Here is a 17052-nt window from a genome sequence, read left to right on the forward strand (position 1 = left end):
GATGAATACCAATGTGGATTCAGGAACGATAGGTCAACAATAGACCAAATATTTTTATTAAAACAAAGCATGGAGAAATGTTATGAGCATAATGTAAATCTACATATACTCTTCATCGATTATAAACAAGCATTTGATAGCATAGATCGAAAGCAACTGGAAATGGCACTAAAAAGACAAGGTATACCGAAAAAGTTAGTAAATTTAATGATGATGACTATAAAATTTTCAAAAGCAAAAGTGCAATTGCAAGGGCAAACCTCAGGTGCCTTTAATATTGAAACCGGAGTACGACAAGGAGACGCGCTGTCCGCATTAATGTTTAACCTACTTCTGCAGAATGCTTTAGCAAAAATTAATACCGGTGGCCATATTTTTATAAGAACATCGCAAATATTGGCATATGCAGATGATATAGTTATAATTGGAAGAAGTGTCAGTGCAATATGCGAAACTTTTATAGCTATTGAAAAAGAAACATCAAAAGTTGGTCTTAAAATTAACGAAGCCAAAACCAAGTATTTGGAAATGTCTAGGGCACCAAGGCAACAGCTGCAAAATATAACCATCGGCGAATACAATTTCGAAAATGTTACAAGTTTTAACTACCTGGGAACTATAATTCGCAATGACAATAATATGCACTATACGATAAACGACAGAATTCAAGCAGGTAATAGAAGCTATCACGCAAACAAAAAACTATTACATTCAAACATAATATCACGACACACGAAGCTAATTATATATAAAACAATTATACGTCCTGTCGTAACATATAGCAGTGAAACATGGTCAATGACAAATAGTGATATGCAGAGCCTGCGCATATTTGAAAGAAAAATATTAAGAAAAATTTTTAAAGCCAGAAGATTAGAAAATGGTGAATACGAAAGGCGAAGTAATGATGAGTTAGAGCAGCTAATAGAAGGTGAAGACATCGTTAGATTTATAAAATCGCAGAGACTACGGTGGGCAGGACATGTGGCGCGAATGAGCAGTGATAGAGCGCAATACAAAATATTTAACAGCCGGCCGTACCTCAATCGAGCAAGAGGAAGACCAAGAACAAGATGGCTTGACAACGTAGAAAATGACGTTCAAGCGCTGAGAATAGACAATTGGAAAGCGGCAGCGCAAGATAGAACTACTTGGAGGCAAATCGTGCAGAAGGCCAAAGCCTACCCCAGGCTGTAGCGCCAAAAGATGATGATGATCTTTAATAATATATACTTTCATACGCGCTAAAAGGCATGCATTAAAAAAAATATCGAAGGAAAGTTACAGAATTTATCAAAAATTTTTTAACAAGACGCCATACAATATTTACGAACTTTTAAACAGAAGCAGGATTGAACGAATGTAGTCACTGATGAACCAAACTCTAAGTATAATATAAAAGCACTTAAAATAAAATTTGATATTTTTCCGAGCTATTTCAAGTCATAAATTTGTGTATTGCAATTAACTCAACATTTTAAAATCAATGAATTGAACCAGCCAATGAGAAAATATTGCAGATTATTTTAAAAATATAAAAACTAACACATACTGAAACAACAAACTATATCGAATATGATTTATGAATAACTTATACTCTATATCGAATTAAAGGAATCATGTTTAGTTTAAAATATTTTTCAAGGAATTTATGTTAATGTTAATAATAAAAAAACTTTTTTATCAAACCTGGAATTATTCAAATATTTTCTAAAAGCCTTCATGGCATAAAATAAAAGGAAAGTCACAATCTTCTTAAAGAAGATTGTGACTTTTTAAAAAAAATTAAAGGGAATTTCCTACAATATCAATCTCATTATAGAATATTAAGGTCTCAGAATAGTAGAATATTAAGAATACAAAATATTCCTCAATTCTTGTAATTTTTAGTTACAATGTTACTAAAAAAGTTATTCTGAAAAAATAAGAACTAAAATGCAATCACGTGTAAAACCACTTTCTCCCTTTCTTTGTCCATAAACACTTACAATCATTTATATAATTCCTACTCAAAAATATATAACAGCGTAAATATTAGAGTGTAAGTCATTCCCTAGAAAAACCTTTTCCCAAACCACTTCATAATATTTTTGAACCCTCATAACTTAGGATAACGTAGGTTTGGATTACATCAGGTCAACCAAATACTCAGGATATAATGGCAATAATGACACAACTGTGGGACTTCAGCTTTTTTTTTGATAATTAAATAAAGTTGGCTAAAACTAATGGTTTATAAGGTAGCACTTTTGCCTTCGACAACTAAAAATAATGCAATAATTTTAATTTTTAATTTTAATAACTGTGTACTACATTATTATATATTTTCAGTCGTATACTAAAATATTTCAAAGATTGCGTACATGGATGAGAAAAAAAATTGAAGGAGACGTTATCATAATGTTCGATTTTAAATTGCGTGAGTTAAGAGAACTAATTATATTTTTAATTGAGAATTTTTGCCTCCCAACCCCTTAAACCAGGAAATGAAGCTTTTTATATATGGTATTTCCGATATTGGGATTCTTGTTGTGAATAAAAATGTAATTAGAATATATACTTCTTCGACCTATATGCTATATAAAATGAGAGTACACGAATATTTCCGGCTCCTCGGTTCCGGGAAGTAGCTAAAAGCTTGAGAGTAAGTGCGTCGATTATCGATGCCCCTCTAGAGCTCATAATTTTCGAAATACTCCCAGAATTTTTGATTTTATATACGTTACACACTTTCACATGTACGTAGGATATCTTAACTGGGATATCAAGTAATCATAACATACAAGATTATCATTTATGAAAGTAAAGTTATTTGAAGTATCAAACTCCTTAATTGATCATTTTTTGATTAAACGAAATATCAATTTAAATCTTAAAAACTTTCCATACACATTTGTGTATATTCGAATTTTTGTTATTTTTCCTCAAGTTTTTGCAAATGAGAAGGAAAAAGAATTTTTTTTTCCAAAATGTTTAACTTTCTTACATTTAGCGTATGGGAGAATGAAAAACTTTATTTTAGCCGTTGATATTTTTTGTATAATTAAATGCCACATTTTAACATTATCTAAACGAGAGAATTTAAAACGCGTTTTTACAACAACCGAATTCGAGGTCCTTTTTTAATATTTTAATATATAGGCATATATTTTAGGCTTTATATTCTTTAAGTATAGGGTGATTATGTTTAAATGAATTTAGTTTTTTCCATATTTTCCAGAACACTCTTTATGAAGGTCCTTTTTTGCAAGAATTTTACAAATAATTTTATACCGGTTAATGTTACCGTAACTACACATGTCTGTACTTTGTATATGTGCTTCAAAAAATATTCGAAACTTGTTGAATTTTAAATTATAATTAAATAAGAAACCAGTTAAATAATCTGATTTGGGTAGGCACAATACATCTACATACTTGGCACAGTAGCAACATAAAAATTTTTAAAAATTTTATTATTTTTTTTCGAGGTTTTCCACTCAATTTAGTTTTAATACTTTTTTGCGCATATTAAATATTATGGCAATGTAGTCATATGTTCATACACTGTAACACCATTATACAAAATGAGTAGCATTATTTACTTATTTTTATATGCTTAAACAAAAAGAATCGGAAAAGAAGAATAATAACATTCAGGCAATTCAGGTGTTAGATATCTTATGATAGTAAAAATTTTACAGCTTGTATTGTTGAAGAGGACTTAGCCGAATCTACAACTTTTATTCTGGAAAATTGGTGACAATCAAGCATGTGAGTTCCCAGGTCTCAGACAGAGAATTGAGAAAACATTATCTTAAATATAGTTTTTTTTACACAGCATGCAGATTTTATATAGTTGACATATGATAAATTTTAGTAGGTTTAAGAAAATATTTATCAGGAGACCATTCGTAATCACGGAAAAAAAACAAAATTTTATTATTTAGGGCATATTTGCTACTTGTAAGGATTTATCATTTTTTAATAGGAATTACGGTTTGAGCAAATTTTGTCTTTGTATTAGTCGATTCTTTGGTTGATCTTAAAAAATTTTGGATTAACAAAGAAGGAACAAATATGTATAACTATAAATCATAAATTTAGTTTGTTGAAAAATTAACACATCCACTATAGAAATAATGTTGCTGTGCATTGTACATTGCATTATTATTTTGACGCTCTTTTCCTTCAAAATTGTAGAAGATTTTTCAACTAAATCGCCTGGCAACACTAAATGGGAAATCAAGGTAAAAATCTAAGTGCGGTTAGGAAGTTTTTCAGAGGTCGCTAACAATTTTCAACAAAACTGCTGAAGTTTTAAAACATTCCCAATAATAATTTAATTTATAATGATTTTATAAAAACTTGTTTAATAACAACTTGTAATTTGCTTGTACTCAAAATTCTATGTTGAAGTCTTGCAAATATTCAGTAAAGAAATATTATTATTCATTTTTTTATAAACGTAAATATTTTTTATTTCTTTAATATTGTCAATAAAATTGAATTAGTTTTATTTTGATATCAAAGAAAGAAAACTTTTGCTTTTTAATTATAACGGCATCATGTGACTCCCACTTCATGTCAACTCAAAGTAAATATTGATAAATTCTTTGAGTATGAAATTTTTATGGCAAATCAAAGAAATTCCCCAAAAATAATTTTTTGACAATTTAAAATTAAAATTTGAATGTATCAGAAAAATAAACTTGTATAATTCAAGGTCACAATTCGTGAATAAAAAAAATTATTTAATAAGTTTAGTAACATTATCCTTAAAAAAAGCTATTATCCTTAAAAAATTTACATAATGATAAATATTGCGAACCATTGACTCGAGGCCATTAAAAATATAAAATTATCTTTTAACTCACTTCTTAATTAAAGACTCATTTGCACACTTTCACTTTTAACAATCATTCTATATAAAAATGTCAATATATTTATTGATAGGTCTAGCTAAAACTGCTAAAATTTAAACTGTAGAAGAAAATTGAACGATATTTCTCCAATATTAATAAATTTTAAGAAAATTAGCAAAGGATTTCTTATAAATTAAGCAACGCTCGAGATGTGAGAAGTACGTTAAAAGAAAATGTTCAGTAGGCTAAGTTCATATTCTTCAAAAATATTTTGGTATGCGCTTTTAATAAAAGCAACGAAACCAAAATGCAAAAGCAAGAGTGTGCAGACAGATAAACCAAGTAACTGATATCTCTAGAGCTAAGAAATATATATTTTTTTTAATTTGGTACGAAAACCGATGGACAACCTATCAATGTCCTCATGTTCTCATGTTTTAATGAATACGATATACTGCACTGAATGGAAAATTGGAAAACTTTTTATGAGTGGAACTAGAAAAGTACATCCACTTAAAAAACTTAAAGAATTCTTTTATTACAGGCAAAACTGAAACAACTTAGGTGTCTTACTGTTTTGGTTCCACAAAAACTTTAAGTTATTGACATTAGAGTTTGCAAAGGAACCAAAAGAGTATCCACCATAAGATAATTATGTAGTGCTATAAAACACATTATGGATTTCAAAAATAGATCCAAAAGTTTATAGAAAAAAAAATCTGAATGAAAAAATTACTGAAATATTCATTTTTTATTGTGTAAATTTGTGAAAATTAATGGAAGTTCTAAAAACGAAAATAAGCAATCGGGACAACTTTGCTAAATAGCGACTTTTGAACTTAAAAAATACAAAAAAATTAAACCTTTTGAATATACGAAAAATTATCTTAAAGAAGTTTTTTTATTGATTTTTATATGTCAAAGAAATTGGTAATTGTATTCAACTTGTACATATTTCCACAATAACGTATTTCAAGAGAGTACTTTAAGGATTTCGTTTTGTATTTTCATCAGTTTTTAAATTTTATTTTAAAAACTTGAAGTCTAAATGATTTTATTAGACCTTCAATACAAAACATTGGAAATTTAGAATAATCAAAAATTGCAAATTCTAAATAATCCGCAATCTTCACTGCTATCTGCTGTTTACAACATTGAAAATTGTAGTATTGGAAATGTAAATTTACAGTTATTTATTATCTGCAAAATAATTTATATATACTGTTAGATATTATATAAATTTACTATAAGATTGTAATTTACAGTTGCTATCTGCATATTATTATAACCTTAATCATCGAAAAGACTAAAAATTTTCTTAAATCAAAAGCTAATAACAAACCCCGTACAGTAATTTAAGAAACACACTTGCAATGTTTTGAGTAACAGACATTGTTGTGTTTGTTAAATGTCTGTTCATTTATATGTTTGAATTTTAAAATTAAATTTCTAATATTTATGAATTTAAGTGACCATTTACCTTCAATCTAAAATTTATTTTTAGTTCTTTTATTAACCTTCTCTGTGTGCTTAAGAGAAATTTTAATTTTCGGCGGAAAACATAAATACTGTGGCAAAATTAAAAAATTTATTTATATTATACAATTATGTTTAGCTCTATCCAATTTTAATTTAAGCAATTTTTAATAATACAAACTTATTTAATTGGTTTTGTAAAAATTAGTATAATTTTTTTCCCTAATTATACTTTTACTTTAAAACATAAATCAATGGAAAATTGGAAACATGCAAAATTCCATCAAAAAAATTAAAAAAGGATCAATGTCTCCAACTCGGAAATTCCAATTTATCGCCCACAGAATTTCAATTTATTGAGAAACATTCAATTTTCTGTATATCCTTGTACATCCCTGAACTCAATTACAATTTGTGAACTTTAACAAAAAAACAATCTTTTTGTTTTTTTTTTTAATTTTTGCATGCTATATAAAAATCAAGTATAAGAATGTTTATAGGCGAATATTTTGCATACCATTTCCAAAATATCATTTTTACTTATAAAATGTAAACGGTAAAATATCCCCACATAATACCAGTTTTTGTTAAAATTAAAATCATACGAAATTTCAGATTTTTAAACATAGTTGACATATTTTGTGTAAATTTAAAACATTAACAACTACATGATTTAATCCTACACACATTAAGGAAGCTTGTATATCAAAAATATGTTGTCTTAATGGAACAACTCAATCGAATAACTAAAAATATGAACAATTCAAATCTTTGAAATATTTTGTATAACAAGTGGAATTTTCAAAAATTTGCAAAAATTTTAGTATTTTTGAATGAAAGATAGAAAATAAAAGTGATTTAAAAATGGATCCTGTCCGAAAACTTATTAAGATTAGATTAAGATTAATAAATAATACCTTAGATTAAGATTAGTAAAATACCACCTTCTAGAAATTTTTTGTGTGTTGTTCTTTAATTTGAACACGATGTCCTCAAAGTTTCCTATAGATATGGCCAATTTTTTTGTGAAGTTGTATGATAGTTATTTTAACAGCTTAAAAAAACACAATCAAACTACTCAACATTTTAAGTTATCAAAATTAGTAAAATTTCAGTTTTTTGCTTTCTTATTTCTCCGAAACAAACTTGCCCAAATTTCTAAGAACGGAAAATGCTCGTAGGAATAATATTGTAGTTTAGTTTTGCCTGTTATTAGGCATGGTTTGAATAGAAGATTTACTGAAAGAAAAGTACTTCTATAGAAAGCGTTAGGTATTTTTTTCACATTATAATGTATTTTGCATAATAATGGTGTAAATTTAATCTCAAATCATTTTCGTACCTATGTACAACACCTATATACCATATGCACAAATAAAAGACCACATACAAAACTTTATATTTAAAAATTTTTACTACAAACCAACATCATGAAGAATATTTAATATCATCTCATAAAAAATTTAGAACCATTTTTACATACAAGTTACATAATTTGATAACAATGAAACTAGACTTTCTTTAAATATCCTTGAATGAGAATTTATATTCAACATAAATAATGAATACCATAATACTGTAACCATGCATATGGTTGTATTTCTTCTCTTTTATTTCTGACAAAGATAAATTCATTCTTTTACACATTTTAACCATTTTTTAAATGTAACGCCTTCAACAACAAAAAGAAAACCCATTTCTAAACTAACTGCTAATGTTAAAGAAATTATAATTTTCCTGTTAAATTTTCTCCTTTTCTTTTTTATATTGTTTAATAAACAAGAAAATTTAATTTTCTATATAGTTTCCGGTTTTAATTAACTGAAAATCTTGTTTAAATTAGAAAAAAAGGGAAAAGTTCTAAATGCCTCAGGTGTTTAGTATAGTTTGCCTTTACATACTTTTTATTGTGTCCTTCATATTTCTTATAAATTACCTTTTATTTTGTTCTTTATGTACTCATATAAATTTGAATTAAGTGCTATTTTTTATATACCACCTTTGAGAGAAACTAATACTCCTAATGAAATTTTCTTTTATTTAATTACCAATTTATCCCTTTACTTAAATATATTATTTCAGAAAATAAATAATAATATGTACACAATATTCTCATGTACACAGTTAATTTATATGTGTTAATATACACGTAACGTTAAAAAATTATTAGATAGAGAATCAAAAGTTGTGCTTAAAGAGAATAAAGTTGGGTCAAACCAATGGTTTGTATTGTAGCACTTTTCCATTCAACAAGTGAAAATTCTGCTTTTAAATACAGTCTATGTATACCTATCACACTATTAAAATTATTATCATTCATATACAAAACTATTTCTAGGATTGCATATATTTAGGATGAACGATTTATGCAGTCTTTGAAATAAAGCGAAAATTAATATAAAGAGGGGTTGACATAATGCTCGATTTTAAGGTTTAATTGTGTGAGTTAAGAAAAATAATTATATTTTTTAATGTCATGGAATTTACCGTTAGCTTTTTGTGTTTATAGAAATTTGAAAAAGCTTGCGGTTTCGGAAATATAGGGTGTCAAAAATTCAAATCTTACAAATTTCAAGAGGCGATAACTTAAGAGGGGGTAGAGATGGAAAAAAATTTTCTTCTATCGAAATGAACTATTTGTTAGTGTCTAAGAGTTCCTAAAATTTCAAGCTTGGGATCTAGAAGAAAAACGAAATCAAAAATTTGGAAAAAAAAGACTTTAGATAACGGTAAATTTGAACTGCCATTTTGTTTTTCTAAAGTTTAACTATAGTATACTGCGCTAGGGGAAGCAAGCTGCTGCCTTTCTGCGTTTGCAAAATTTCAAAAATGCTTATGGTTTCATTGCAACAAATAGTTAAAAAAGGCCATTTTTAGGGTTTTGGGGGGGTATAACTTCTAGACGGGTGGAGATAGGTAAAAATTTTGTTCTAGGAAAATAAGTTTCTAGTAAAGATCTATGTACGTATAAAATTTCAGCTTTCTAACTTCAAGGGTGTAGAAGTTTTGTAAACAGACACACGGACAGACGGACGGACGGACGGACGGACGGACGGACAGAGTGAAACTAATAAGCACTTTTTTTCAAAATTTTTTTGGAAAAGTGCTAAAAAGGACGGCATTACGTTTTTCAAAATGCCTTTTATGATCTATTATTGCTACCTTTACACTTGAACTATTGATGCCGATAAATCCTACTATCTCTTTATCAGTAATTAAAACCTCTTGTTAATGCCCATTGAATTCATATAATTTCGAAGCCGATTCTATTATTATAGAAGCATCTTATTTCTTTTATTAAATCAATTAACTTTTATCAAGGTAAATTGTCTTTGTATGTTGAACTGGTTACAGGTTGATGTTGGTGTAGAATGCTGAAGTCCCTTAAAAATTAAAATTAGTTTTGATTAAAAATTAATTTTGTGCTAGAAACACAAAAATCAACAGTTAATCTTTGAAAAAGAAACGTCCAGGCCTTGTAAATTTTTTGTTTGACATTTTTTTTCATTTCTCTCGTATAACTTACGAATATATTGGCTTTTATCATTGTTATCATTAAACTATCGCTGTTCTACTGTAAATACAAAATAAGGTTTATGAATACATATATCGTGTATAAATATGTGCCAGGAATAAAACAAGACTACCCAGAATGTAAACAAACACCACATACGTAACTTAATAAAATACAAATGAACATAATCTGGTGTACATTTTATACATACATAATAAGTGTACAAATGTAGTTATGTCAGGGATGGAGTCAATAATTTGAAGTTGCTTGCAAATAATATTCATATTTAAGGGAAAATTAATTATTATTATTTTTAATATTATTTCTCCTGATATTAAATATTTGAAGTCTTCTTTCAAGACCGAATACCCAAATTTTCAAATAACTATATAATACAATTATTACTTGCAATTTCCGAATCTTCATATATATACCAATCTTCATTATTCAAGTTAAACTTCTCTGAGTCTATATTTAAGAATTTTTGTAACTAAGTTTGTAAGAATTACAAAAGATTCTTAAATACAAAACATTATTTAATTTAACAAATGCTCGTCCAGCCTCATGTTAAAAATTCTTTTCTCTTATGAGCTTAAATATTGAATGAAAAAATCACTAGAAATATGCAATGACAAGTATCAGCTTCATGTTATATTTCAAATTATTGTGAAATAAAATAGTGTACGTATCTTAAATTAAGTTTTCCAGTTGTTTACATGTACAAAAAACCTTAAAGTGCAATAAGCCACAAGAATTGTATATTGAAATCCAAAGATCCTCGATAGTCTTCTTCTAAGTTTTTACCATCCCTGATATTTACATACTCGTATATGCTAATATTAATACGAAAAATGTTATATTAACTTAGATATCTGAAATCTACGGCTATACTGTTATTAGAAAATAAATAGTAGTTAAAACATCCACTTACAATATAAATTGCACGGTATGATATTGAATTTTGTGTATAACAAAATAAAAAGCATTGACATAAAAATTTTTAATGAATTTGACTTGCATCAATTTATGTATGAACAACAGCTTGTAAAAAATTTTGTCCTATAATAGCGATAATTCTGCATAAGTAAAACTGTGAAAATCCAGCTCTTATAATCGCTTTATTGGCTGGTAGGAGAAGCAGTACTTAATTCAACCTTATGCAAAGGCAATATTCAACCAAAAATAAGTACATACTTAAAAGTAAAACGGTTTGAAACAACCGGTAATTAAAAGAATCAATTCGACAGCCTGATATTTCAGACAATTAAAAAAGTAATTCCTAAACTTTTCGCGCTTGCAGCATTTACTAATTGGACGTCGTACTTTGTGAAATACCTGCATTTTAACAATGTACTTCCACTCGACCTTACTTCGTTAAATACTTGCATTTTAACGACTCTAAAGAGCTTTAACTTAGAGTGGACTACAAAATATTTTACTTCACAAAAATAATATCTTAATTAAAATCTAATAGTGTACAAAATTGCACTTTTCTATCTCGAACGATGTAGAAATTTTGTTATTCAAACACGCTAAAAATACAAAATTAAATTGCAATATTAAACTGTAGTTGCTGACACTCACTAAAAAATCATTTGATCACAAACAAAAGCGACGTAAATAGCATTTGTGGCAAAAATTATTTTTAAAAAATAAATATTTTTTCCTTTTTCACCTTTCATTTGTGTAAAATTATGTATTTGCAGAGTATATATAAATTGTATTTATACACAAACATATTATGTCATGTGCAATATACAAACATGTAAATATATAAATCAACGTAAAATATATCGGGTAATTCCACTGTTATTTATAAAAGGATTCTTTCATTGTTTTATAATGAATTTTTGTTTTCTTTGCAAAACATCTTATTAAATATAAGTCTATTAGCATAATTATAGATATGTGTGTATACACAATGCAAAGGGAAAAAGGATATAAAAGTAAAAGCTTTTTGTTATTTTCATTATAAAAATAATGAGAAATGTTTTTATTGCGTGTTGTGACTAAATATCAAATGCCAGATATTCCAGTTATTTTATTTTTAATATAAATATAGAATAAAATTAGTTTTTGTTAACGTAACGCTTGAAATTACAAAAAATATATTGATATTCATATAGGTTATTCCAAAATAAATAGTGCTATTTCTACTATTAAATGGTGTTGTGGGAATAACTGATGAAAGGCTAAATTGTTTGCAAGAATTGTCATATACATTTAATGTACACTTTTTACGTCGCACTTATATTTATTACCGACCGCATCGTGCATACAATAAGGTAGGTTATGTGATGGCAACAAATTTTGCATATCGAATTTTCGGTGAAAACACACTTCCCCATGGTAGGGAAGTGTAAATAAACTATTTTTAGTAACCTGTCTGTCTTTATTTGTTTTGGCTATGTCACGGATTGATCAACTTTTAGGGTATATTAGGCCTTGGTATAACTGGACTTTTTTACGGGACAATATCAGATTTTCCCCATATAAAGATAATCAATAAACTTATCATAATCAACTAACTTCCTTGAAATTTAATATTTGAAATTGAATTATTATAATAATAAACCAATGAATTTTTCGAGAATATGAGGGCTCTAATAGAGAACTATCATTAATTTTACGATCGATTTTACATATTTTTTTTTGTATCTCAGTTCTGGTATTCTGTTGTGTTCTGTTTGGTACCGAATGAAATTGACGAATTTCCCAGCGAATTTGAGTCACAGAAAATGAATTGAAGAACTAAATTAGCAGAAAATAAATACGTCGTATAAGTAATTAGTAATATTATTAGTGTAATATGTGATGTTAAGAACAATTTACCGTCAATTTTCATATACCTCTGTGACTCAATTGATAGAGCGTCCGCCTTAAAAGCGATAGGTCACTGGTTCGAGTCCAGTTGAAGGACAAATATTTTTTAATTTTTCTGCTTTTACGCGTCCTTTTGATTACGTCATCCTCTGTTCTGCAGTTGTATTAGGAAATTTCCATTCTTATAAGAATTAATAATATTCTTTCAGAATTAATAATTATAAGAATTGATAATAAATTGTAAAAAAAAAGCATTACACTTTATATAAGTAATTAGTAAAACTTAATTAACATTGTCTAATTTGAATCTAAAATAATCTGATGGAACACCAAACAATGTGGTCGGTTATTTTCTGCTCACATTTGTAAATTACTTTCAGTTTCTCTAGATGAATTCAATTGATTCAACATTTTTGAGTCCGACCAATTAAAAATAAGATTGTTTTCCATTAAAAGTTGTTAAAAAATTACGTATAACAACATTTTTTATGTTATATACTCGTACTTAAACATTGAAACCATAGAGTCTGCTTTTATACTTTAAATCAAAAGTTCATCAGCTTTATTTTAAATGCATGATAAATAACGCATACATGAAAAAACCCAACTAAAATAAAATTGAACAATTTACCAAATATTCATTTATAGTTAAATAAATAAATAATTTTACCTTTACACACACAAACATACGAGCAATAAAATCAATAATTTAAGAGTCTAAGCAAAAGAAAATTTTACAGTGGTAAAAATCAAGAAATTTTACCGAATGAATAAAGAAAAATTTGAATGATTCAAAATTATTAACTAAAATGGAAATCCCCAAAACCAATTAAGTGGTATATGTGCCTTTTAACAACGTAAAACGTAAATCAATCCTTATATAAAATTTAATTTATGTACACCGTATTTTCCAAATGATTAAAAAATGAAAATAAGCAGAAAAAACAAAAATAAAATAATAAAATTTTTCTCTTTTAATTTTCAGACATTCTCCGAATAGAATTCATCATTAAGGGTCTTTTGTTCATCCAGAAAAGTTCATTAATTAAAATTTAAAAAAAAAAGATCAAGAAAATTAATAAAATTTATCCTAAAAGATTAAAAAATTTTTTTCTTCTTTAATTTTAAATTAGAAACGAGTAAAACTAAAAAAATTAATTTATTTCAATCAAAAGAATCAAAAATCAAAAATTTTATCACAATGAAATCTACCTTCGTTTGGTTCATATTTGGCGGAGCAATTTTAATGTTCGGTGGCACAGCAGATGCATGGGGTGGATTATTTAATCGTTTTTCCCCAGAAATGTTACAAAATCTGGGTTATGGAAATCATGGTGGCAGATATAATTCATACATAAACGTAAGTGTTGCATGATACCTAAGTTTTAATTTATGTTTTTATTATTTGCTATTGATGTTGAGATTTCGCAAACTGTATAATGAATTAAAAATATTTTAATTAACATTATTAAAATAGATGGAGCCTTATAAGAGGATTCTTTACAATTTCACAGTCTTTTTCACATGATTCAAATCCATGCACTGTAAAAACAACTTGATTTTCATAATTTTATTATTAGACAAAAATAGAAAATATTTGCATACTTTAGGGATATGGTGAATTATTTTGGTAGTTATTATGGTAGTAAAATTTCTTTTTATTCTTTCTCTTTCTTTATTTAGGTCTTGTAATCTTTAATTTAGTTTATACTCTCACTAAATTTTGTTTTACGCAATTATACAAAAAAAATCTGATGTGGTCAGCACATAACCGACCGCATTGTGTATTGTCTAGTTAAGTGAAAGTGTTACAGAATATTAAAAAAAATGTCTGTTAAATACTTCTTTCCAATGTTTAGGACATTAGTAAGCTTATAGTTAACATACCTAGAAAAATGCAAATTTGGCAGTTAGTAGAGTTTCGCTTTGTGCTACCCGAATTCCTTGAAATGCTCGCCAGTTTGTTTCGGTAGCAACCAGAACTCAAATATCAAATTTCAAAAAATTCCATCAATTCGTTCCGTAGATATGGTGAAAAATGTAAAATCGGCCCGCAGATCAGTTTTCGAGCCCTGATCTTTCCAAAAAACTTACATGTTCATTGTTTTAATACGAGAAATTCAAATATTAAATTTCAATGAAATCGGTTGATTATTTCTCTTTATATACACAAAAATGTATATTTGGCCCGTAGTAAACGTCCAGTTGCTGATGCCTGATTTGTTCCAAAAGTTAGGAATTTTTGCGGACGGTCGAGCAAAGCTCAAATATGTAATTCCAAGTAAATCGGTTGAATATTTTCTTCAAAATGGTGAAAAATGTAAAATCGGCCCGCAAATCAGTTTTCGAGCCCTGATCTTTCCAAAAAATTTATATGTTCATTGTTTTAATACGAGGAATTTATATATTAAATTTCAATGAAACCGGTTGATTATTTCTCTTTATATACACAAAAATGTATATTTGGCCCGTAGTAAACGTCTAGTTGCCGATTCCTGATTTCTTCCAAAACATAGGAATTTTCGCGGACGGTCGAGCTGAGCTTATATATAAAATTTCAAGTAAATCGGTTGAATATTTTCTTCAAAATGTTCAAAAATATAAAACACGCCCGCTAAAAAGTGCAGTTTCCGACGCCTGATATATACCAAAAGTTGATCGATCCGTGCCATGGTGGAAATAAACTTACATATAAAATTTCATCAAAATCGGTTCAGCCAAACTTCAGATACACGTGTGCACACACAGACCGACAGACCGACAGGTTGCTAAAAATAGTTTATTTACACTTCCCTACTATGGAGAAGTACGTTCCCACCGAAAACTGGATATGCAAAATTTGTTGCCATCACATAACCTACCTATTGTTTACACAATACGGTCGGTAAAAAGATAGACAAGTGTAGTTAAAAATAAAATTGTAAAAAACGGGTAATTTTGTCACTCAAAATTCAGATTTTTTTAGGAGGGAAAAAAAATTCTTTTAAGTGGGGCATTAATCATTTGCACTATAAATATATTTGAGCCCTGTTTAAGCATTAATGCTTGCAAGTAAGTAAATACTATTGAAATTAGATTAGACAATTTCAATGCAAAATTGTAATTTCCAGTATTTATAATGGATTAAGCTTTATTATTTATAGCTTACATAATGACCAATTTCAATAATTTAATTTAATAAGTTAAATATTTCTTTGCGTTCTGTGCTTTATTAAAAATTGCTGTGTTCAAACAATTCTTATGCAAGTAGATAATTCTTAAGCTAGTAGTTCAACTTTACAAATGTGCAACTATACTTGCCACTTCCGATTTAATAAAATACATTTAGCAATTTAATATGAGCAACTATTGACACGCAATTATTGTGTGTCCGTGTTCATATGAAATTATTGCTGAAATTAAGGCCCTGAATTAATAAAGAAATCACATATGTATGTATTTTTAAAGAAGTATAAGCTATTCTTTCAATACTACTATTTTTTTCAAGTACTTATTTTAAAATTTTAATAGATACAAGCTTTAATAAATGTAATATTCATTTTAATAAAATTCAAATTTGATTGCCCACAATGCCAAAAAATTAATTTAAAAAAAAATATCATAACATAATAACCTTAGTATATCCTTTTAATCAAGGTTATCATCGTGTATACTAATAAATTTAGGATGATAGAACATCCATTGAAACATTATTCTTTTGTCTTTTTATTGAAAAAAGGACGTCCATATGGCTGCAATGGGAATTGAATCAAAATATTTTGAAAGAATAATACGGTACACCGTTTTTGTTCAAGGAAAAAAAAAATTAAATAAAAATTTTCATTCTTCTAAATTAATTTTTGTCAATGTTAAATTATAACTGAGACCAGTCATGTATACACACCCATTTACAGAACACATTCCTATGTTTACAAATCTGCGCGATAAGAAAATATTAACTGGTTTGTTCTTGGGAAAATAAAAAGTTTAGTTCATTAAAAAGCACCATAAGAAAAATATAACAAACAACTAGCCGGGATCTTTCTGCCTATTCTAAATAAACTTTTTTTACTTTTTCATTTTCTCAAAATAAATGTTTAAAGGTAAAAATCAAGTTCTTTTTGGAAAACGGAAGTTCGAAATCACGTATTTAATTGATCACGTACCTAATTTCACGTACCTAATTTGATCACGTATTTACACATAGGGAAACTTCAAAAGCTGGCGAGTGGTCAACATTTTTAAACGTGAAATTTTACTACTTTTGCAAAAGAAAACTTATTATTAAACTTAAATTATTTATAAAATTAAATGTAGAATTCGGCATAATAAATCTTGAGAACAACATAATGCAACCTATTTAAAACTCAATAGTTTTCAAAGCCAAGTTAAGTCCTACAACGAAAAACATATATT

At 27.5% G+C, this 17052-nt stretch overlaps 1 protein-coding gene across 1 annotated transcript in view; it reads left to right on the forward strand.

The window, feature by feature from the left end:
* LOC129610959 (ITG-like peptide) overlaps positions 1-17052 on the forward strand; it is a 77668-nt gene that overhangs the window by 41880 nt on the left and 18736 nt on the right. The window contains exon 3 of the mRNA XM_055523812.1: positions 13643-14017. Within this exon, the coding sequence (XP_055379787.1) occupies positions 13859-14017 (159 nt within the window). The 5' untranslated portion in view covers positions 13643-13858. The remainder of the gene's footprint in view (positions 1-13642; positions 14018-17052) is intronic.

The sequence above is a fragment of the Condylostylus longicornis genome, unplaced genomic scaffold, assembly GCF_029603195.1.
Source record: "Condylostylus longicornis isolate FDR11 unplaced genomic scaffold, ASM2960319v2 ptg000048l, whole genome shotgun sequence".
Lineage (NCBI taxonomy): Eukaryota > Metazoa > Arthropoda > Insecta > Diptera > Dolichopodidae > Condylostylus > Condylostylus longicornis.